Here is a 23,218-nt window from a genome sequence, read left to right on the forward strand (position 1 = left end):
CTTAATGTCGCTTTTGGCATTTGTTCTTCTGGCTTTCTCTGGAGATTGGGCTATAAAACGACGTGGGGTCACAGATTAAATTTTAGTTAACTAATATCACGAGACTCTCGGCCATGTGCATTTGCGAACCATGTTCGGCCAAATATGGGATGATGGAGATTAGAACCGTGACAAATTTTGACATTTTACAGTCCTTATTTAACCGAGAGAACGAGGACTTTATAAAAGAGAAAGCCAAGACGTAGAAACAATACAGACGAAAATATATTTACAGCCATATCAATTTTGATATAGGAGAAAATATCATTGCGCGTTGACGGCCGATTAAATTTTGTTCGAGCTTATTTCATCGCGTCCGCCGAAGCGAGGAAAAAAAATCACCTCTGACGTCGTGAAAAATTCAACGGCCGAATATCGCGCCGGTCACGACGTGTTAAATATTCAAAGCCCACTCGATGGAAACGTGTCCAAATGTGCCCGCCAGGGTGATGAACGCGATGTGAGTGCACCTGTGCGCTACAACTGCCCATCGTTATTAGGTATCATTAGCGCCTCGGTGCATTTCATGAGGGCATTTCGGAGATGGGTTTCACTGGTCTTTATTGCGTCCATACGCGGCAATTTCGTGAAATGCGACAAAGTGCACTGGTTGAACGCGCTGCACTTGGCGTATTATACACATATATATCTGTAGTTTTCCTAGAAAAGTAAGATTTTTTTAGTTTAATCACCGGCCAATTTTCTAGTTTCATTAAAAATGGCGTAAGTGTTGTACGTGTACTTACACAACCGTACACTGAGAAAAAAGTTACCGATTCAAAAAAATATGAGTTGATTCAACGGTCATAGACTGTCAAGCTAATATTTGTTAATTCAAACAAATAACATGGTTTAAATTACAAGATTTTATTAATACGAGACTGACGTATATTATTTAACCAAAATATATAAAATACTCGAACTGAATAATCACTACAAACTAAATGCATTTAGTCAAATTAATATATTTTTTTCAGTGTATAAAACCTTTAACATATCTGCTTTTCAAATTTTTCATGTCATGATCCGAGCACTGTTGCCAAGTTAGAGGATTTTCCTCTAAATTTGGAGATTTTTCTTTTTACCGAGAGATTTTTTGGAGGTACAAAAAGTTTCGGAGAATTTTTGGGGGGCTTTTTGGAAAGGAAATACAAAGAAAAATATTCAAATTATGGCTAAAATACATAAAAATCACAAATATAAGGATAATTTTCAAACAGACCGGCAAGATTGCATCCGAAATAGGTTCCGCTATTTTTCATCAAATTGAATAAAAAAATAGGACAACATTGGCTGGACTCTTACTTCTACCCAGGTAGCAAGCTGATGTTGTCGTCATTTTGATATCATAATGATAACAAATAATGTCAGATTGCTACCTGGATAGAGACTTTATTTGATCATCGCATCGAACTATATCGATACGTGAGAAACACGAGAAACGCGCGTTATTAAGTTTGTGCACTGTTACGTCGGGGTCGGGAAAAAGTTTACGGCGTGGTTAGGATTTTCTCCGTGGCCTGTGGTGTGATTAGCGGTTGAGCAACGCGCAATACCGCCAGGAACTGGACGTTCTACAAGAGGGTTCTATACTTATTGGCGCGTCTGGACTCGCGTTGCGTTTTCCGGAATTCGCATCAAGCCCGCAATCCCCCGTCGCGTCGTTTTAACGACGCGCTCAATAAATTTAACGAGATAATCTAGGGTTACTCTCACGGTTCACGCTTCATGAGTTTCATTCTCTTGCTCTCCGCGCGGTCTCGGCACGCTTCGCGCAACAGACGCAAGGCCGTGCGCTTCATTTGGAAATTACACGCAGGGGTAAATTAAACAGCGAAATTAAATTGCACACGTTGCATTTCCCTGGAAATAACGACATTTTTATTTCAGTAATAGTTTATTCCCCTCGGGACAGCTCTGGTTCGGAGAGAGATTCAACAGTATCCGTTATCGTATAATCGAATTACTGGTGACTATATAATTATAGCTCATTACCATAACTCTCCTAAGCATCCCTATTACGTTAAATAATAAAACCATCACGTGTTCTGGCACCTATTACTTCCATACACGCACATCACGCGCAGAACCGCGGAGAAAAAATTGTCGGTAAGCCTCGTGCGCTATTACGCCTTAAACGTACGATTTAAAGACGGAATGATGGAAAGAAATAGGCGTCTTACGTATACACGTGCTAAGAGATAGTAATGTGGAGAAAATGTATAGAAAGGGATTGTAGGGAAAAATGTATATAAACATAACACTCACTCGCTACGATAATATAACTAAAATATTGTAATTTCTTATATAGTTGCTTGCAAAAAAAACGGAAACAAAGTAAAAAAGAGAAACATACTTTAAAATGTACTTTAAAACATACTTTTATTCCTCTACGGTCAGTTATTACAAAATTGTACTTTAAAGTTAAAATAAAAATATTTTAATAACTTGAAACACACATACACACACATTTACTTCTCAAAACATTCAAAATTAATTTTCTGGAAAACTCCGTTTTATTTTATTTGCGTCGTTGTTGTAGCAAAAATGAGCAATAATATCCCTCTAAAACTTTTAAAGTGAATCTCACTCTGAAGAGTGAAATTTCTCACTCTTAAAGATTGAAAATTGAGCCACTCTTTTCCTAACTGGTTCAATTTTCACTCTTTAGAATGAGATTCCACTCCCAAGAATTTAGAGAGTACAGTTAAACGTCGGAGAACATGTTACAAAGATTAATAAAGTTAGGAATGTATTGTGTGTTAAATCTTAGTTTGTGTAATTTAGTAGTAAATGCGAACGTGTATCACTTGTTATTATAATTGATAGAGTGAGTGCAAAATTAGAAGAAAAATTAGGAAAAATGTACTTTTTAAAATAAACGTATATTTATCTTGCAACACATAATTGTATTTCTTTTACATGAGATTTATTGTTATTCGCAACACGGATATTAAACAGATGCTTTTAACGTTAAATTGCAGTAAAACACGTAGATCGATAACACGCGATAACCAATTTCATTCCATTTATCACAATTTTTAATAAATATTTGTTACGAGGCAAACAGAGTATTTATTCGAGATCGAGATTGTAACGATTATTAATTTACAATAACATCGGAATCATCTTGCAGGGTACAAATGAACAAAGTCGGTAGAAAAACACGATCAAATGAAATCGGTCCAGGAAACCGAGGCTTTTCGCGCTGTTTCCGTCTGCGATCGCGACCGCGCGTCTGCACACGCGATTGTATGATTCTCACGCACAGTTCTCGCACATGAAAACGCGCGCGGAATCGTAAGATAAAAGCATTAGCTCTGACCCATTACGGAGCCGGGACGGTTTACACAATCCGGTTGGATCGTCGCGCGCCTTATGTCCCGCGGTGCGTGTCGAAACGCGCGACCGGTCGCGCGGCGTCGTATCGGCACCGCGTGATAACCGCTTGTCATCAATCATGTCGCATCATGTTTGTCGCAGGACCTATAATGTGCGCACACGGTGTCCCAGTCGCAAACTCTCGCCAGCGGCGAGATTGAATACTTGCGCGCCTCCGTTTCTCGATCCTCTCTCGCTCGAGATTATTAATTACGCTGCCGTGCCTAACTACTATCAATTTACTATTGCGCGACGGCAGTTACAACAAGTTTCGAGATAATCATCAAGTTCTAACAAGCACTTAATATTAGATCGCTTCCGGTCTAATTTTCCGACATCCGGCACGAGCCGGAGCGAGTATAGAACACTCGGGGGTTGAGGGGGGGAGGGGGAGGGGAAGGGGGAAGGGAAACGCGAAAATTATTTCTATAATAGCTATCTACGAATGTGGAGTGCCTTCCGATCGATCGACGAGGAGAGAAGAGTGGGAAGGAATTCTGTATCCGTGCGCGCGAAAAGGACGATTTTGCTCGTATATTTGAAAATTTGAATAGATACGGATCCAAAAATAATTTTAAACCGTTAAAATAACGTGGAAAATTCAAGCACGATAAACGCTGCGAAAAGTTTTGATATTTTAACAATCAACTTGAGCGTCCTACATAATTATTTCAAAAATCCAACAAAATTATTTTTAGATCTGTATCTAGCTAAATTTTTAATATGTACGATTTTAGTGAAGTATTTAAAAATTTTTAGTGTATATACGATTTCAGTAAAGTACTTAAAAATTCAGCTAGACACAGATCTGAAAATAATTTTGTTAAATCGTAAAAATAATTACGCTGGAGCGTTGATGATAATGCTGCAGAAAGTTTTTACATTCCAGCAACCAGCTTGGACATTCTACATAATTATTTTAATAATATCCAACAAAATTATTTTTAGATCTACGTCCAGCTAAATTTTTAAATGCTTCAGCAAAACTGTTATCCTTTCTATGTATACGAAAAGAATGGTTTTGTCGAAGTATTTGAAAATTTAGCTAGACACAGGTCTAAAAATAGTTTCATTAGACCGTTGAAATTAATTACATGCAATGCTTAAGCATTAATGATAATGCTATAAATAGTTCTGACATTTTAGCAACCAGTTTGAGCGTCCTACATAATTATTTTGATATTCTAATAAAATTATTTTCAAATCTGTATCTATATAGCTTTATTTTTAGATACTTCGATAAAATTGTTTTTTTATGTGATATAAATTCTCTGTATTTGTTTAAACGTGCAAAATACACTAATCGTGTATCTTGCACGTTTGTGCTGTTACAATGTTACAGGCAAATACAATTGGGGGCGTGTTTCATGGTGATACATTAATTCCGCTTGTTGGTTAGTTTGCTGAACGCAATATTTACAACGCAAATACGCGGGCATGTGTAGGCTATTAATGAAATCATATATCGTTGTTCGCTTCGTGATATTCGGGAGCAGAGTGCTTACTCCCGTGTAACGCGACCGCGCACTCGTGTTTCTCATCTGGAATTAGCTGGCGTGGCTCATAGATTAAATTTCACTGCTCCTCAATCGCGATGAATATGATATGTAAATTAATTCGCGACGAAAATTCACGAGACGGCTTTTGCCACTTTTCTGCGATGGAAGTCTAGTAATTATGTCACTTCGGAAATAACTCCAACGAGCGTTTTGTGAGGTTAATCAGTTCATCCAAGTTCCATTTATCACTTACTGATTTCTATCACCGATGCTTAGGATTTGTCAACGTTACTCTCACCATATCAGATCGAAGAATTTTAATGAAACCTCGTTTGCTATTTATTAAGTTATTTTCTGTTATTTATTAAACTTCAAGATTATATAAAGGCAAAAAAGTATTTATACAGAGATTTTTATTAACAAAATCTTATTAGTAGAAAATAAGCATTTATGAGCAATTTAAGCATTAATTAATAAGTACGTTCTATTATAAACGGTCTAATATAAACAAAAGAACATTGCGAAAATAACCGTGTTCATGATCTTAGAATTAGAAGCTAAATTTTTTTATTGTATGAATACTTTTTGTGCGTTCAAATGATACAATTTTTTATTTTAGCTTATTATTAAGATAACATATATTAATTATTACACATCTTTTTAGATAGAATAATTTTGAAAAATATTTAATCTATTTTATCTTTTGTGAACAAATTGTTTACTTTATAAAAATAAGATTTTTTTAAAAAGATATTTCCCCGTATGAATACTTTTGACTACTGTATTTTATCGGAAATTTATAAAATAACTTACTCAACAACGTACAAAAATTGTCAAACTATATTTTTTTGGTAAATACAATATTAATGCTCGGTATGCCATTCCATAGCATGCGCCACGTTCAAAGCAAAGTGAATTTATGACTTTAATTTCAATCCCGAAATTCCCATATCGTTTAAAATTGCGGTTTTCCATGGTTGCCTGAAAAATCGCGTTTATCTCGTCCTTTACATTTTAGACTTTTAATTATTGTCGTGCGAATATAGAGACTGTAAGATATACGAGGAAAATCCGAGGGTTTTAATCAGTAACGGGATTAGCGGGATTGAAACTACTGCAATATATAAACCGTATATAACGCAAGCAGAACGGAGTTAAATAATTCAACAGGCTCCGTAACACTACTCTTGTATTATTTGAAAAATCAGTGCGTTTTTCGCGACATTTAAGCGCGTAATTTTGTAACGCAAGATGCTTTATCCACATCATTTAGCGATATGTATAAACTCTCACGCGGCGCCAATCAGTTTACCACGAAGCTTGGTAACTTCACACTTTCTCGGTGCGTTAATCTCGTGCACATTCTCGGGCACCGTTTGATTGCGATTTCGTAATACCGATATTCAAGCTAGTCGTCTCTCTTCTCTCTCTCTCTCGCAATTGTTCGTACACGCCAATTATTCCGGTCTGCGTAATAAATACGGTTCACACAAAGGCAAGAATATCTCGTTTCACGAGGGCGAGAATCTCGCTCGGAAAAGAATGAGTCGCTAAGAGGCGCTAAAGACGAATTTTCAGGTACGCTTCTTTGAAGAGTTGCTGAAGCGTGAACGGATCCGTCCATCGATTCGCTTTCTGGGTTACCACCTGTCGTTCGCCAAGATTATGCAAAGTCCCAACCGGCGGTGGACCGCGGAGAAAATGTGTAATTAATCAGCGGATACATATTGTTGAACCGCTCGTCGTGATGGTTGCGCGCGCGTTTTACGACCTTACTACCGCCGCACAAAGAGTGCTGTCACTTTCTCGCGATGGTCTTTTAGATTTTAGCATACCGGACGATCCTAGGTTACAGATATTACGGTCGTTGCGTACAAAGAAAAATGGCGGAAAAAAAAAGAGAAAAGTATTAAGGATATTTTGCCCATGCAATATCAGCTAAAAGTATCAGTCAAAGAATCAGGCAAAAAAGCCAATAGACCAGTCAGAAAATTTTGGTCGTAAATATATACGTCTTGAAATGAACTGCAAAAAACGAAACAAAAAATAATTTGGCTTATAATATGTAGCTTACGTAGCGCAATAACTATATTCTGCTGCAGTTTTAGGTAAATAACTTTCAAACGAAGTAATTGCATCTAAATGAACTTTTACGTGAATATTTATTAAAGTTTTATTAATATAAGAAATTTTATTTAATTCGTAAATATAATTTGGCTTATAATGTCTTAAACAATGCGATGATCCACATATTTTGCTGCAGTTTAGATAAATAACTTTTGAACAAGTAAGTGGAAAAATAAGTTTAATTGAATTTGTAAATAATTTGACTTACGATGATTTATGTACCGTACGATCATATTCCGCTGCAAGTTTAGGTAAATAACTTTTAAACGAATAAGCGAATCGAAATAAACTTCTGCCAGAATATTTATTAGAATTTTATTAGTACATATAAAAAGTTTAATTTAATTCGTAATGCTATTTCGTCGTCAAATTTGCAAGTAAAACGCGATTTTATAGAAAAATTAAAGAAAACAAAAAAATTAAATAATTTTTAAGCCAATAAGAAAATTGTGCACAAATTTTACTCAAACATATTAATAGAATAATCTTTAAAATTTTTATATTTTTGAGAATGCTTTGAGATGTGACGCATACATCCTTCAAGAGTAAAATAAACATAGAAATCCGCGAGAAATGACGATTCATCCGCTACATCCTTCGGGATTATCTCCGAAATTGTCATTCTCGTTTCATTTAAATGACGAACAAAGCGCGGCATTCATGGCATTTGTTTTACGTACCCGTTGGTTTCTCTCCCATACAAACAAAGCTGGCCGGATCTTTTTCTGTCTTCCTTTTTTTTTTCTAAACTGCTTCCCAAACCGTCGTAAATTGCGTTAACTCCTACTCGCTCGTAGCGGCGGCGAGATCTCTTCAGGAAGCCGAGGATGGCAAACATTACGCAAACAACGATATGCCGATGTAGTCATCACGTTTGGAGACGCGTTCGGACGATAGAAAGTTAAGTGTCCTGTGGGCATGCAATTACAATAACAGCGATACGCTCCTGTAATATCGGAGGCAGCGGATAAGTGCAGCGTGAAGAAGCGAGGAAGAGATGAATAGCCTGCCTATATAATACCCGCGTACATGATCATTACAATTGTTGCTACTCATTTTCATTCGAGTGCAACATAAAAATCTAAATCCCAAGAAGAGATTGCGCAAGAAGAGGAGTCTGCATATGACCATCGATAAAACGCCGCCGGGCTCTTTCTTCCTTCTTCCATCGCCATCATCCGTACGGCGCGGCGGGTCAAGCATTTCAAACGGTCGTTCGTACACGGCGGTAAACGAGCACGCTGCCGTCGGCGGCGAAAAATCTGCGCATCGCGGATAGCATGTTTTGCATGTCGAAACAAAAGCCGAGATTAGGATCGACGACTGCCGCGATTCTCGAGTCCACAGTCCACGGGGGATCGCGGAAGAGCAGCGTCGAGGAGCGAAAAATTCGTGCGAAAGTTTAGCGGGGAAAAGTCGGGACCACGCGGATTTCGCAAGAATGCGGCCGTGCCGTTTGTTGAAGGAGGAGAAGGAAGAGGAGGAGGAGGATAACAGCAGGAAGAGGAATCAATTCAGCAAGGACGAACGTTTCGTTTTGTTGAGCATAATGGGACAGTACGCGCCACTGCTAGACGATAAGGACGCGTCGGTGTTTGATCGCCGAGAGATCTGGCGCGCGATCGAGCGAGACTTCCACCGAGCGGGTTTCACTGGCAAGACGTCGGCGCAGCTGAAGAAGTACTGGCAGAACTACAAGTATCACGGCAGGAGAGCCCAAGCGGTAAATCACACGCGTGGCGCGGCCGTATATGCCCGGATTTCTCGCTCGTGAAATTAGCATCGATAGGCGACCTGAAATTCGCTTGCTAAACGACGCTTCTTTTCTTTTTTCTTTTTTTCCTGGCCCCCCGAGCCCCGAACTTTTCTTCGATGCTCTGACTCGCTTATCGCAGCTCTTTCCCTTCCTCTCGAGACTTATCTATTTCTTATTATCGACAGGTCGAAAGTGAATGAGAATACATATGAAAGTACACATAAGACAATAAGTTAGACGTACAACAGGTTACACGGAAAGAACGATTTTGCTGAAAGATCTAAAATTTTGTTAACACAAGTATGAAAATAATTTTGGCACATCAAAATGATATTGTTGGAAACTTAAATTAGTTATTAGAATATTAAACTTTTGCAGCATTGCTGTCATCATTTTTTAGTTTTCAATATAATTATTTTGATGGTCCAACAAAATTATTTTTAGATCTGTATCCAGCAAAATTTAGATCTTTCGGCAAAATTGTTTTTTTCGTGTAAATATTAACGATCCTTTAAACGTTCGGAATTGACGGTAAATCTTTGACTCACAATTACAAGTCTCTTCGTCAAGTACACATAATTCAATTTTCATTATGTTACATCTGCAAATTTGGATCATTTTTATTAAAATATATTTAATATTAAAATATACCTTTTTATTTTAATTACATCATTTTGGTTTCTTGAAATTAATTAGTGCTTTATTATTAATAAATTAAATGAATTTTGCAGACTCGACATCAGTAACTATATTACTGATTTTAACGGCGCTCTGGGAGGGTTAGATGTCGAAAGAATGATGATTTTTTCCCCATGATCGTTTCCGCTTTTTTCTTTTTATTTCTTGCGATATCTTATTAAAATTATGGTTATAACGGTATGTTCATGCCAGAGAATGCTTGAACATTTGCCAAAAGTTATTTGAAGCTTAATTTACATCTTCCTACTCACATTTTGCATCGTGTTTTGTCTTATCTTACCACAAAATCCAGCTCTCCCACGTAAATCAACTCGTGCGAAATAAACTTGTGCAGGGCATAAAGAAGCACCCGAGTGCAACTTCGAAACATGCAGTAGAGGAGGCACCGCATCCGGAAGTCTCTGAAAACCGTGATAATCTCGAAATGACGAAGACTGCCAAGGAACGAATAGCTCCCTGCATCTCTCCTCACAACGACGCATCGCTACGAAACGTCAACGATCCAGGATATCATCGTGAGATATACGAGGATAATGGAGCGTTCTTCCGGAAATTAAGTTCCACGTCGATCCACTCGACTGGTATTTCTCTCTGCTTATCTCGCGGCCTCTTTGGGGAATGTCTCCGTTTTTAAACTCCTCCGCGGCAATACTGTTTAATCTATCCATCGATCTCTTCCGAATTGTAATTATTCACTTTCGTAAATTAGGGTGGTCCAACAGGATGTATCAAAGAATATACCCAGCAATAAGTTACATGTAACATATATATATATATCTCTTAGTTATAATTACCTACTCAACAATATAACTGTAATATAACACTCAACAATATACTGTAATATAATACATGTGTTATATTACAGTTATATTGTTGAGTGAGAAATTATAACTAACAGGTACGTTATATGTAATTTGGTGTTTGGTGGATACCGTCTGAATTACAGTACGAAAAATGAAATGATACAAGGAAAGAATGATTTTGTTGGAAAATTAAAAATTTTGCTGGATACAGATCTGAAAATAATTTTGTTCGATTATCAAAATAAAAATAACTTTATTGGCAGTTCAAATTGGTTAGAAAAAATTTTTTGCAGCATTGTTCATAATTTTTTCAACATAATTATTTTGATAGTCCAACAAAATTATTTTTAGATCTATATCCAGCATAATTTTAAATTTTTCAGTAAACATTGGAAATATTCCAATCGATACCAATTAAAAGTATATAACATAACACCTATGCTATTATTTCGCACTTAACAATATAACTGTATAATATAATACATAATATTACGCAACAGTTACATTGTTGAGCGTAAAAGAATTATAATAGATGTGGTGTTACTTTTAGTTGATGTCGACTAAGATCTTTTTATCAGCACTGAATCATATTACACAGACAGTTCATGCGCGTAGTAAAAGAGATAATGACTTTTACTCTGCTCTAACATCGTCGTTTTTATGAAGGACATTCTGAAAAAGTACCTAAACTTTTCAATCTCTTATAGCTTGTGTCTCATGATGATAAACCACTTCCACGGAAGTACTCGGCTGTTTTTAAGAAGCCCTAAGTTTTATTACATTCCTTATCCTTATTACAAGACCCGATTATCGTCGTCGTCGCTCTAAAGAATATTTTGTGCTCCTTTAAACCTGTCAGATCCTCGATAAGCTTCTTCCTTTAGACTTGCTCCATCGTTTTGAGACCGCAGTCGACTTTTATCGAGACTCAATAATGCGATTGAGTTCTCTATCCATTTTATTATTCTATTCGTTTGTCGAAAGTGTATCAAAGAGTGTCATCACTTTCTCCGTGAACCTTTCAGACCTTCGTATGGCTACCAACTGTGCCATTAAAAGAGTACTTCTCCAACAGCCATCGATTTTATGATTTTATCTGCTCGATACATATGACATTTTTATTTATTCGATCTATACTGCGCACAGAACGATATCCTCATGAAATTCAAAAGTTACAATCGTTCTCATGGAGAATTGCATATTTTTTTATAAATTTTTAAAAAAGTACATGTATACGATTCATAAATTCGGAAATGCTTGCAATTTTCATAAAAAGATATCTCGGCAAAAAAATGTCGTAGAGAAGTTTTCAAAAATATATTTAGAAAGAGAAGATAAAACTTTAGATTTATCGTTTAGTTTGGTTTTTACGATTTTGTTTCTAAATTACATAAAACTAAAAACTTTTATCAATGTTTTTTATTTATTTTAAAGTGCTATAGCTTGATGAAATTCTATCGAACAAAAATTAATGAAAAAGTATTTTAAAGTAAACTTTCTAACAAAATTTTAAAATGGTTTTTAAAAAAATTGCGCGAGGATTTTTCGCAATAATACTGAATTACTTGTGTAAAAACTCATTTTTATAAAATGTTTTTTAATTTTAAAATTAAAGATTTTGCAGAAAAAAGAAAGACAAGAAAAAAATTTGTTGTAATGAATTCTGCATATGCATAAATTATTTCAACAATTTTTAAAACGTCAACTTAATTCTTCGTGAAATGCGAGAAAATACAAGTGTTCCTGAATTTACGAACGGAAGTGTATATTAAGAAAATAGAAAAAAAATAGCAGACGTCGAAAAGAAGAATAGCTACTATAATATAGCAGCCTATAACTTTTAGATTTAGATTCACTTGGTAAGAATCGATCCAGCTTGGACATTTCGCAAAGTAAGGGATTCTCGAGTAAGATTTACGAAGAACCAAGGCCATCGGATGTGACAAACCATGAACCGGAGAAACCAATAGGCACTGACGTGATAGTATCTAACACCGACATTTCGGACAATAGCGTGACTGTGTCAGTGATTTGTCCTGAAAGAAGTCCCGAGCTTTTCTGCAGGAATCAACCGAAAAGGAAACGCGAAGACGATGCGTCGCGTTTAGATAGGTTCTCTCATCAAAGCGACATTTCCGCCGTTTCAGGTGAAAGAATTTGATTCCATTTCCGCATTCGTCAATTTTCTAGACCGACTGTGCATTATACAACGAGCAATAACTGCTGAATTGCCATTTGATCATTATTTTCCTTTTTCCGATTGTTTATTTTTCTTAACTCTCTGGATCTGGCGATGGGAATATTGGATCCACATTCTCAATTCTAATTTTTATAATTTACATCTGCAAATTTGCGTTATTGTTATTAAAATAAACTTGGGTATTAAAAATGTCCAATATGGACTTCCTCATTTATTTGAATAAACTTATTTATCCTTATGGATTTATTCATTGTTAGTATATATCCAGCAAACTTTTTTTTTCGAAAGATCTTTCAGCAGAATTATTCTTTCCATGCATTATCAAACAGTCCTTTAATCCTTCGAGACTGGATTTATTAGACACAATTATAAATCCCTTTGTGAAAAAAATGTCAATTCAATTTTCTTTGTGTTACATCTACAAAATTTGGATTATTCTTATTAAAATATATATATTGTTAGTTTTTATTCTTTTTTTATATACAAGTTGTGTCAATTTGGGTCCTTAAAATTAATTAAGTAGAGCCTTTTAGAAAATTAAATCTCACAGACTCAGCATCGGTAACTGTGTTACAAATGCAAATGTCAGCGGAGAGTTAACAAAATATATGAGATTCTTTATTTAATTATATTCACACGATAAAATTCAAAATAGTTTTCTTATCCGGAAGAAAGACATCAACGTTATTTCTTGCTTCAATAAATATGTTTTTGCGAATAAAAGGATCGCAAGAAAGAAAATCGAAATTACAGACAAATCGCTAGCGTGTTGCTGGCGACAAAAAATTTCATCTCTCCATTTAACCAGCAGCTGCATCGTCGAGCAAGAAACGCGGGAGCGACGATCAGTCCATTTTCCCGACCGCTGCAGGCCCGGCAAAAGGACGCTGTTTCTTACTTCAGCCCCGACAGACTGATAATCACAGTGAAGTAATTAGTAATCGAAGGAATGCAATTGAAGTACGCCGGAAATTGGCACCAACGAAGGAGGGATCTACCATCCTGCCGTCGAAATTTGTGTCCCGGAGCAAAGTTTCATGCTCAGTATCAGCGAAAAAGATTCCTGTAACGATCAAGGAGGACTTTGCGAAGGAAGATTCCGTTGCTCCTGATATCCGAGATTCGACGGGATGCCACAAAGGAAACGGCGAAGAATCGAAAATCGACGAGAGCGCAGTGTCGAGAAGTCAACGGGACGATTCCGGCGGAACTACGAGATCGCGTATTCCAAATGTGCGATTATGGGATCAAGATGAGGCTGACCTAGTCCGATGGGAACTGCAGGATGAGTTAAATTACCGGTTGACGCTGCACCAGCTGGAAGTACGCAATTTCTCGTCCCGCGGGAAAGGGATTTGGAAACTACAGAGAACGATTATGTTGCAGACCGAGGAGAAGCGGCTAAAAGTGAAAATCGCTGAGATGGCTATTCAGGAGATTCGATTCAGGATCCAAGCTCTGAACGAGGACATTCGACGCGCAGACGAGCTGCACGAGTTGCAGCTGGCACTTGCGACAGCTCAAGCGGTAAACCAGATCGAATACGCGAACACGATAGCGCAAAAGCGCATTCACCGGGATACTGTCATCCGCAGTCAATGGTTCCATTATTTTTTTTTCTTTTTTTTCTTCATTACATGCGCTAGTCGTGTCATCCGATTTTTCGCGAGAAACCCGATAATCCGATATCTCGTTCAAGCGAAGGGCTTTTCTGCCTATCGAACGTAAATACTATAATCGTCAAGAAAAATATTTTTCATAGAAACATATTTTCCACGTAACACTCACTGTGCAATTGTATTGGTATAGCGTTGACGTTGTGTGCGGAATGCATTTGATTACTCGGATATCGTTTGAAATTTATTCGTGATATTCTTGCAAAAATGGTTTCCTTTTAATTTAATACTTACGTACAAAAATTTGTTTGAAGATCTAAAAGAAGAAAAAAATTATAAATTAATATTTTTTGCGCGTGCGCAAATTAAGAGTATAGTGAATGCAAAAGTATTAGTATAGAGGAGAAATATCTTTTAAAAAGAAACCTTATTTTTATAAAGTAAACATTAATTAGTAATTTATTAACAAAGAATAACATCAAGATTATATTTCCCAAATTTCTCTATCTAAAAATATATAAAATAATTAAAATATATTATTTTAATAATAAGCCACAATGAAAAATTGTACTATTTTGACGTGGCATACGTATTCGTTCAGTCAAGAAATTTAACTTCCATGATATCATTATGTAAACACGATTATTTTTATAAAGCCCTTTTTTATATTAGAATGTATTCATTATTAATAAATTGCAAATTAATGTTTATTTCCATAAATAAGACTTTTACAGTTTTATACTTTTTATATTCACTATATATAGATATGTACAAAGATTAAAGACAGGAACATTGATTAGAACTAGGAATATATTCTACGTATAATTTTAAGGAGATTACGAAGAATGTTTTATTTTTATTAACAGGATACCCAAAGGCTTCACGTTTAAGAATCATATAATTCTACAGGAAGGAAAGTAGCTGGAAGAATTCTATAAGAAGGATAGGCGTCGGAAAGTACAAGAAAGACACCTGTATGTGCTTGAAGTTATTTTTATTAATCGCCATCATATCGCATGTCACGATGTCGTCATTTAGAAAAACGCATAGGACCATACAAAATAACAATGCGCTTAGATTTTTGTGGTAACCGAGCAACGTCTCGAGGTCGCGTTATTTGTTGCATTCGCTCTCTGCTTTCATTATTTTCTTCTCTTCTTCTTCTTTTTTTCTCTTTATCTGCCGCAGAACCAGAGCAAGTGCAACCATTTCAACGGATCGTCGATCGTACAACAAACTACGGAACAATAATTTTATATCACCTCTAACAAGACGCCTTTCATTCCATCAGTATCATGCTTCTCCTCCCATCTTATCGTTTAATCGAGCCTTTTCTTCCCTCCTCATTAGACTTTCCGTCGTCTCGCTCCTTCTCCATTTTCTTTGTATTAAGTATTTCTCCTCATATTTAGTGATTGTTAATAATTATCACAGAAAGTTCGTAAAACAATGATGTTGACGTTTATTAAGTGTACATGCCGTGTTCGTCTTTCCGTGTGCACGGAAACGCAATGTTCATGTGTGTATGTACGTGTAGACAGTATGTGTGTTTTATGGGCGTGTCTCTCGAGAATGTATATTATGCATTTAGACGGAAAAGTTTCGCACGTTGCTGCAAATATAGTAACAGTAGTTAGCGTTAGAATACATACTAGCGGTAATAGTAGCGGTACAAGTAGCGATAAGTATAACGGTACACATTAGAATAGCCTTCGTGCATCGCAGCGCTTAAGAATAATAATATCTTACTATTATAGTATAGAGAATATACTTTTCCTTTTATTTTAACGTCATCAAATTCGAAAAGCTTCGCTCTTTCCGAAGGTCGCCGATGCGTAAAACAATTGAGAGAAATAGAGAAAGAGTGAGAGAAAAATAGATAGTGAGAGAGGGTAATTGTGGAGAGAAGTGTCGGAAAAAACTCACGCTTATCCCAATACGTATCTCTGTTCAATTCCTTTACAATTCCGTTTTGTCGCCTCCCAGAGCGTTTGTCCTCGGAAATGACTATCGAAGGAAACATATGAATAATTCACGGTATTGACCGTCGTATTTACACTTTGTAATTTCGTAATACACTCCAAGTAGTATATTTAACGCGGGGAGATGCTTATAACTTAAGATCCGCTCCAGTGAAACTTACATTGGAAAAAGTCTGATTGTATTAATTGGAATTTTTATAAATTCAACCATACAAAGGTACAAATCAGATACTATATAAAGAAAAGAAAAAAGATCATTATTTAGCCGAATGTTAATATCTCAAAGAAAAGAAATTGCGCAAGACACAAATGATCCAATCGTACTAAGGATTAAGAGGATAAGTGGAATGGTCACAATACCCTAGGTATAGTAGTTCTTTAAAACTTTATATAACTTACTTCTGGAAAAGGAAAATAAAAAGTATTGTTTAGATATGTCCGGAAGTCATAAAGTTAATCATTTTACATTCCTCTATCTCATGAGGATGTAACTATTGAAATATTCTTCTATCTCATAAAAATATAACACAAAAATTTAATTATAGCATAATATACTAGTAAAAATATAACTATAAAAATAAATTTTTTAGGGTGTTTTGAGCATCCTATCTACCAACTTATATGCTTCTTTAAACCATCTACCTATTTAAAGGTTAAATCTACGAAACACGTTCTAGTCAAGATCAAGTTAAGATAAATTACGATAATCAGAATTTTGATTGGTATGATTAGAATTTTGTTTGTACCTTTTATTAATATAATCATAACTTTTTTCAGTATAGGATCTGTACACTGAGACTATCCCAAAACCTTTTACTTTTCCCATCTACGATTTTTTCCACCACGTAATAAATTCCTTAGGAGAAATACAGCTGAATGTTATTTCTCTTATTTAAAAAATTTTTATGTTTAATATTAAACAATGTTAGACTTGTTGTATTGAAATGTATCATAGAGTTAAGAATAGAATTTCATCAATAACTTATACTTATGGATATATATATATATTAATTAAAAAATTTATTTTGAGTGTCATAATTAGATAATTTTTTTACAATATCTCGCCAAAAGAGACCTAATCGACCAACTAAAAGTAACATAACATCAATGTTATAATTTTCCACTCAATGTATGTTATATAATCATGTGTTATATATTTATATTATTGAATGCAAAGTTATTACATTGATGTATTACTTTTAATTAGTGTAAGGCTGGAGGATGACTACTGATATTCTCGCTAAGAAAAAGATGGGATGGGATGGAAGAATTCATTAAATGGGAGAAGCGATAATAGTTCTGGGTACTCTAGATAATCGCATAGACACTCTTGTTACGTCAACCTTCTATAACTCACAGTGAAATAACGTTCTAACATCTATTTTCTTGCTATCGTGATAGATATACCGATTCATGTACTTTTGTGAAATAACCAACGCTTTCCGGAGGAGTAATATAGTCAAAGTGGTTCAATAACAATCAGGAAATGGGTTACAGAAGGTTAAGCCTCACATTCCTTCTCGAGGCACGTATAAAGCTGCAACAGATTTATTTCTAGCTTATTAATACAAAAAATACCAAAGCGAACGAGAAGGCCGGAAATACAGGACGTAGATCTTGTAAATTCTTATCGAAATCTAGCCGTGCGCGTTGAATCGATAGAATCTAATCACCATAAACGTTCCATTTATTTCCAACGTTAGAAATACAGGTGGAATTCGCGAGCGCGTTCGAGAGATTGCGATAAAAATTCCAAATCTCGGAGTGATGGAAGTGCGGTGTGCAGATGCAATCGTCCGACAGCTTTATCCTCGACAGCGCATCCTTTGTCTCAGTGACGTGTCTCCGACCCGCGTCTCAAAGCCTTTGTCGCAAATTAGAGCCAGATACCGTGCTCGATTGCGGTGCAGATATCCGCGGGAAAGCCATCTGTGAAATGACTAATTTCTCGTTCGCGCTGTAATATGGCGAAATTAAATCCGGAGCCGACGGCTTTAAATTAATTATCGTAATGCGCTTCAGGGGATTCAAGCCGATTGCCGCGTTGCATTATACACGCGATATAAACGGCTACAGGTACGAATGCGACGTTGAGACTTGTTTGCCGGATTAAATTTGCATTGAAAACGCTTATTTCACAGCCATTAGCGCTATCGAAATGGAATTGAGTCGAGCCAGCGGTTAAAATTATGTTAAATCGTAAAGAATAAACTGCGCAACCGATGCAACAGATATTCTATCGTGCTGATCTCGCTCGAATAAATGTGCAAGCCCGTTTAACGAATACAAATGGAATAATTATCCCGGACCGATAGTTATGTATGTAATGACCCCCGGGGTTTCGCGGTGATTACTCTTCGCGCGCTCGGTGCTTTTTTTCTCCTTCTTTTTTTTTTAACGCTTCTATCATTCTGATCACGCGTTCGGTGTCTGTTAAATCGCTAATTACCAACGTTAATGACGCCTCGCTTTGGAAAAAGGCCGCTCGCGAAAAGACGCGCCTTACCGAGATGAATGTAGAGAAAATGGGGAAACATCGCCTGGAGCAGGCACATGTTGGGCTTTTTGATTTCCTTTCCGCGCTCCTTCACCGAGCACTTTTCTCGTCGCGAAAAGTTTATCTCCTCCGTCCTCCTCTGCCTTTTTCCGCGTAACGAATTATTACGAGAGACTCTCAGCTCGTACAAAGCGTTCACTACGAGAATTCAGTTAACACGAAAAGCATCTAGGAATTTCACTAAGCGAGATTCGACTCTTACACTTATGCTTCCCGTTGAAAATTGTAAAAATTGCTTAAAAGACGATGGGTTTTTTTTTTCTTTTTACTTAATAACTCCTTATACGAAGATAAACTTAACTCAACACCGCTCGTTCATTTTCTCCTTTCTCTCGCCTTCTATTCTCCGCGTTAAGTCTTGGGCAAGAGTCCCATCGGCAGAGTTAACTTATTGCGCCAGAATAGAGAAACAGTTTCAAAGCCGGCGTTTATAAGAAAATAATCAGAGGACCACAGGGGGTGCCCACGGATATTGAAAAAGCTAGACTTGCTGAAGCTGATGGATTTATTTCTTTTCTCATTAAACGTTTTTAAAATCTCTCTCTTTCTCTATTGTGGCGCATGGTTGCCTCTGCTGGCGCAATCTTCTCCCACCTGATACGTTGCCGCCAAGATCGATGCGCGAAACACCGGCGATAAAAATCCCGTTGAAAATCACGAAAATTTGCTTTTATCCCGATCGAGGCTGGCGACAGCGATGTTCTCCCGGTTCTTGCAACTTTTGACGCAATAATACTGCTGATATGCGTCGAACCGAAATCGGACGTGTGTTAGAAAAATAGAACTATCGATCGCCGCCGCGCGATAACTTGAGAGAAATAAAGAATTACGGGAAAGAGGCTCTCTTGCTGGAGTGATTGCTGAGGGAGATCATCGTTGACACTCTTCGCCCTGATCATCTCATACATCGGCGGAGTGATTCATCCTCTCGCCGAGAGCCGGGTATGCGCCGTCTGCAACTTGAACTAAGTTGCACCGACAATCTGATTTAAGTAACTAACTCCTGGTCAGTGATTCATTATCTTCGGATTCATTATCGGTTGATTATAATCCTACTTATGCGAGTCCTTTGATAAATTTGGAGATTCGATTTGATTAAAGCTGATGAAATCAATCAAATTAGAAGTAATTTTACAAGTGCAAATAAAATAACGGAATGTTTATTTTTCAACTTATCTCGAGCGCGCTTTATCTTAAGTAGAGATGTACGATTTAAAATTGTGCGTCGCGATTGCGATTTTTCTTGTGAATGTGATACATATCATATCATGATAAATGATGATTTAATTATATAATTTTGAAATGTGTGTAATTTTATACTGTAAACAATTTTGAATCTCATATTATTTCATATCGCAAATATTGTTTTGAATTGTATGCATTTCTGAATTTTATACAAATTAAAATGTATCTCTAATAAAATTTTTAAATGTCACTCTAAAAAGAAATAAATAGTATATTATATATAGCCATACAAAAATTACTCATAAAGCTTTTATTTTTTAATGTTAAAAGATTAGTATACAGAATTAAATACGACTATAATTAAAATTTATTCGGTGCAGGAACGAAATCTGCATTTATTGTAGAAATATTAGTGTAGTTATACGTGCTACCCGTCAATTAAACGTATACGTTCTTCTATAATCATTTTATGCCTTTGCTAAAAATTCTTTTAGACGCTAACAAACAAATCCAAAACAACGTTTAAATTATGTAAAGTAAAAACGATTTTCACTTTACTGTTTTCCTATATTTATAAATGTTTAAGACCTTCACTCAACAGTACTATTTCAGATTGTGAAGCTAAAAGTGAGAAAACACTATCAAATTTTTTGCAAATTATTATACAATACATTTAAATATGTGCAAGTATTTTTCAATAAAATTACAATCATAGAATAGACTTATAGATCCATATTTAAAACGCTTTTATTGATAAATGCGCACTTTTATGTTCAAAATTCTACAATATAAGTATATAACTGAAATTACGTATTAAATTGCGTGCTAACATCGTTATAAGAGTATTCTGAATACAGGCTATAAAATATATTGCAAACTATATCTTCTTGTTTCGACGAGAGATTAAATCACATTTATTTCTATATATTATTAATCTGACAATTTATCATAGCTGTGAACATAACTCATTTCGTTTTTAGTTATGCACAATTAATTTTCAGATATATGACTATTAATTCACAAAACAAAAGGAGAGTTTTCAGTATATTTTGCAAGTTGATTCTATCAATTGTAAGTCTTGTTTTATTGAAACATATTTCTGTATTAACATTTTATATTTTGCAAGAATTGTTTGTGTATTTTCTCACTTTTAACGTTGTAATCTGAGACAATAATGAGTAAACAAAAACCTTAATAAGTAAAGTCCGATATTAGGCTGAATTTATGATTTTTAATCGCAGTTGCGATTTTATAATTAAAAATCCACTTGCACATCGCATTACGATAAAAAAACGCGTTGCTAGCGGTATATTATACAATCGCACATCTTTACTCTTAAGATTTTAATTACGACACAATTATCAAATAGTATTCAGTACCAAAAATATAAAATTCTCCAACTTCATCACGGTGCTTCTGGAATATGGACTCGCAATAGATTTTACTCAAGACAGAGAAGAAACGTCAAAGTTTATTAACGTTGGTGCAACCAGCTCTTAAAGCTTGACGGCGATTAAAAATTTCCGCTCAAGATCTAACAAAGTGTTCCATGATTATTGCTGAGGTTCAAGTGATATTCAGACCGCGTTTTCGGAGCAGACTCTAAACGCGGTTGCATTCATTTCTTTCGAACAGGTCGGAGTGAGCGAAATCGATCTATTAGCGTTCGCGTTTGCATATACTTTTCCCTGTAGAGAAAATCGCCTCGTTTCTCGTGTAAGTTTCTCACTCCGACTTGTCAGAGCCAAGACACGTTCGGGGCATGCTACAAAATGATGTTTTACAACACAGCTCGGGCAACGTCCACGATTCCGCGAGGCGAGCACGCACGCAAGTTACACGTAATCGAGAATATTGTAAAGTCTTACGTGGAGTAGAGTGTTACCAGCGAAAAAATGTAGATCTTACATAGTACAGTAACGTGAGAAGTCGAGCTTTTAAAGCCTTACCTTAGTGTAACGTAGAAGTATAAAAATAACGAGCTGACGATTCGTCCGGAATTCCCCGTGCGAGTAACTTTCAAAGTAAGAGACTGAAAATGCACAAGTAAGTCTAAGCGACCGTGATAAGATTGAATCTTTTATAAACTGCAAGATATTTCTCTAGACACTATTTTTTCATGGCACTACAACGGTGGTAACAGTATCTAATATTTTCTCGAATACACGTCTACGCGTACGAACGATGAAGAACATACTTCTAGGTGAATTATTATACTTCCTGCTGTGCGCTCCAAATTGCGCTCGCGCGAATGTTTATTATATTATTTTACACTCTAAACAATAGCGATTTAACACCATGCCAGTTATATAATTTTCATCCATATTAGTTACATAATTCTCATTCCTTTTTTAGTGCTGACATAAATAACTCATATAGCATAAAAATTTGCTGCAATATTGCTGGAATGATCTGTGTATTGGCAAGCTGGATTGGATTTAATATTATGCCGGTATTTATATAATTTTTATTATGTTGGTATTGATATAAACGTCAAGATGATGTAGATTTAACACCCTGGATTTGATACCCTTGGTTTAAATAATTTAACACTAACATAGTTAAATTCATTCATTTTTTTATACCAATACCAATATGGTGAAAATTATATTTAACACTTACGAGGCAAATCTATACCCATATTTTTTAGGATTTATATGGATATCCTGTTAGAATTCTCTTAAGCGGTTAATTCGTATTCCGTTATCTATTATTTTGATTTATTCCATGTTACACCGAGAAATCAACTATTCGCAGTATATAATATTTGCATTAATCTGAATATTGCATGCTAAATTGTGATGAAAAAAAAAAAGATCGAGTTTTCAATGGCCATGTAACAATTGCGACACCTAGTAGTAAAGCGTTAAGAGAAATGATACCGAGTTTTTTTCACGTTTTTTGATGACAGTTCTAAAATAAATCTTCGCGACGTGCAGCTCCGGGATGTAGGGTAAATTTGCTCGTAAAATATGTGTCATAAAATAGTCGTTATTTAAACGGGACTGCAAGCTCCGCAGTTCTAATGAGCGGCGCGCGTGCATGACAACGTGTTGATCATCGCCAATATTTATATTCGTATTAAAGAGGATTCTGTGAGCTTTTCGAGGCGATTTGCGCCAACATTGCGGATGAATTCTCGTTGTTTGTTTGTTTAAGGTTGATTAAATACCAGACCGCGCGTGACTGAGCCGGCACCGCGGACTGCAACTTCGAGTCAAATGTTGAAGCTGTACCCGGCAGCGATTCGCCTTCTTGCGTGTTCCGCCGCTTGGCTTATTGCCAACATTTGCGCGACTTTATGTCTCGTCAGCGGACGAGATGGTTTGTTGTGGCATGAATACAACACTCTCTGTCTCTCTACACGTTGCCGC

At 36.1% G+C, this 23,218-nt stretch overlaps 1 protein-coding gene across 1 annotated transcript; it reads left to right on the forward strand.

Moving 5' to 3' along the window:
- The first annotated feature begins 8,412 nt into the window (after positions 1-8,412).
- Positions 8,413-15,041, forward strand: LOC108757585 (uncharacterized). Its single transcript, XM_018502046.1, has 6 exons — positions 8,413-8,769; positions 9,836-10,082; positions 12,149-12,451; positions 13,316-13,827; positions 13,891-14,105; positions 14,987-15,041. The coding sequence occupies exons 1-6, from the start codon at positions 8,488-8,490 to the stop codon at positions 15,039-15,041; spliced, it is 1,614 nt and encodes a 537-aa protein (XP_018357548.1). The 5' UTR covers positions 8,413-8,487.
- Positions 15,042-23,218: the final 8,177 nt, after the last annotated feature.

The sequence above is a fragment of the Trachymyrmex cornetzi genome, unplaced genomic scaffold, assembly GCF_001594075.2.
Source record: "Trachymyrmex cornetzi isolate Tcor2-1 unplaced genomic scaffold, Tcor1.1 scaffold147, whole genome shotgun sequence".
Lineage (NCBI taxonomy): Eukaryota > Metazoa > Arthropoda > Insecta > Hymenoptera > Formicidae > Trachymyrmex > Trachymyrmex cornetzi.

What these genes read in the sequence shown, in the direction of transcription:
- LOC108757585 (XM_018502046.1), top strand. Translation starts at nt 8,488, where the DNA reads ATGCGGCCGTGCCGTTTGTTGAAGGAGGAGAAGGAAGAGGAGGAGGAG. An exon ending in TGACGCTGCACCAGCTGGAA is followed by an intron (nt 13,828 to 13,890) that starts GTACGCAATTTC and finishes ATTATGTTGCAG; the next exon opens with ACCGAGGAGAAGCGGCTAAA. An exon ending in ACTGTCATCCGCAGTCAATG is followed by an intron (nt 14,106 to 14,986) that starts GTTCCATTATTT and finishes TTTTATTAACAG; the next exon opens with GATACCCAAAGGCTTCACGT.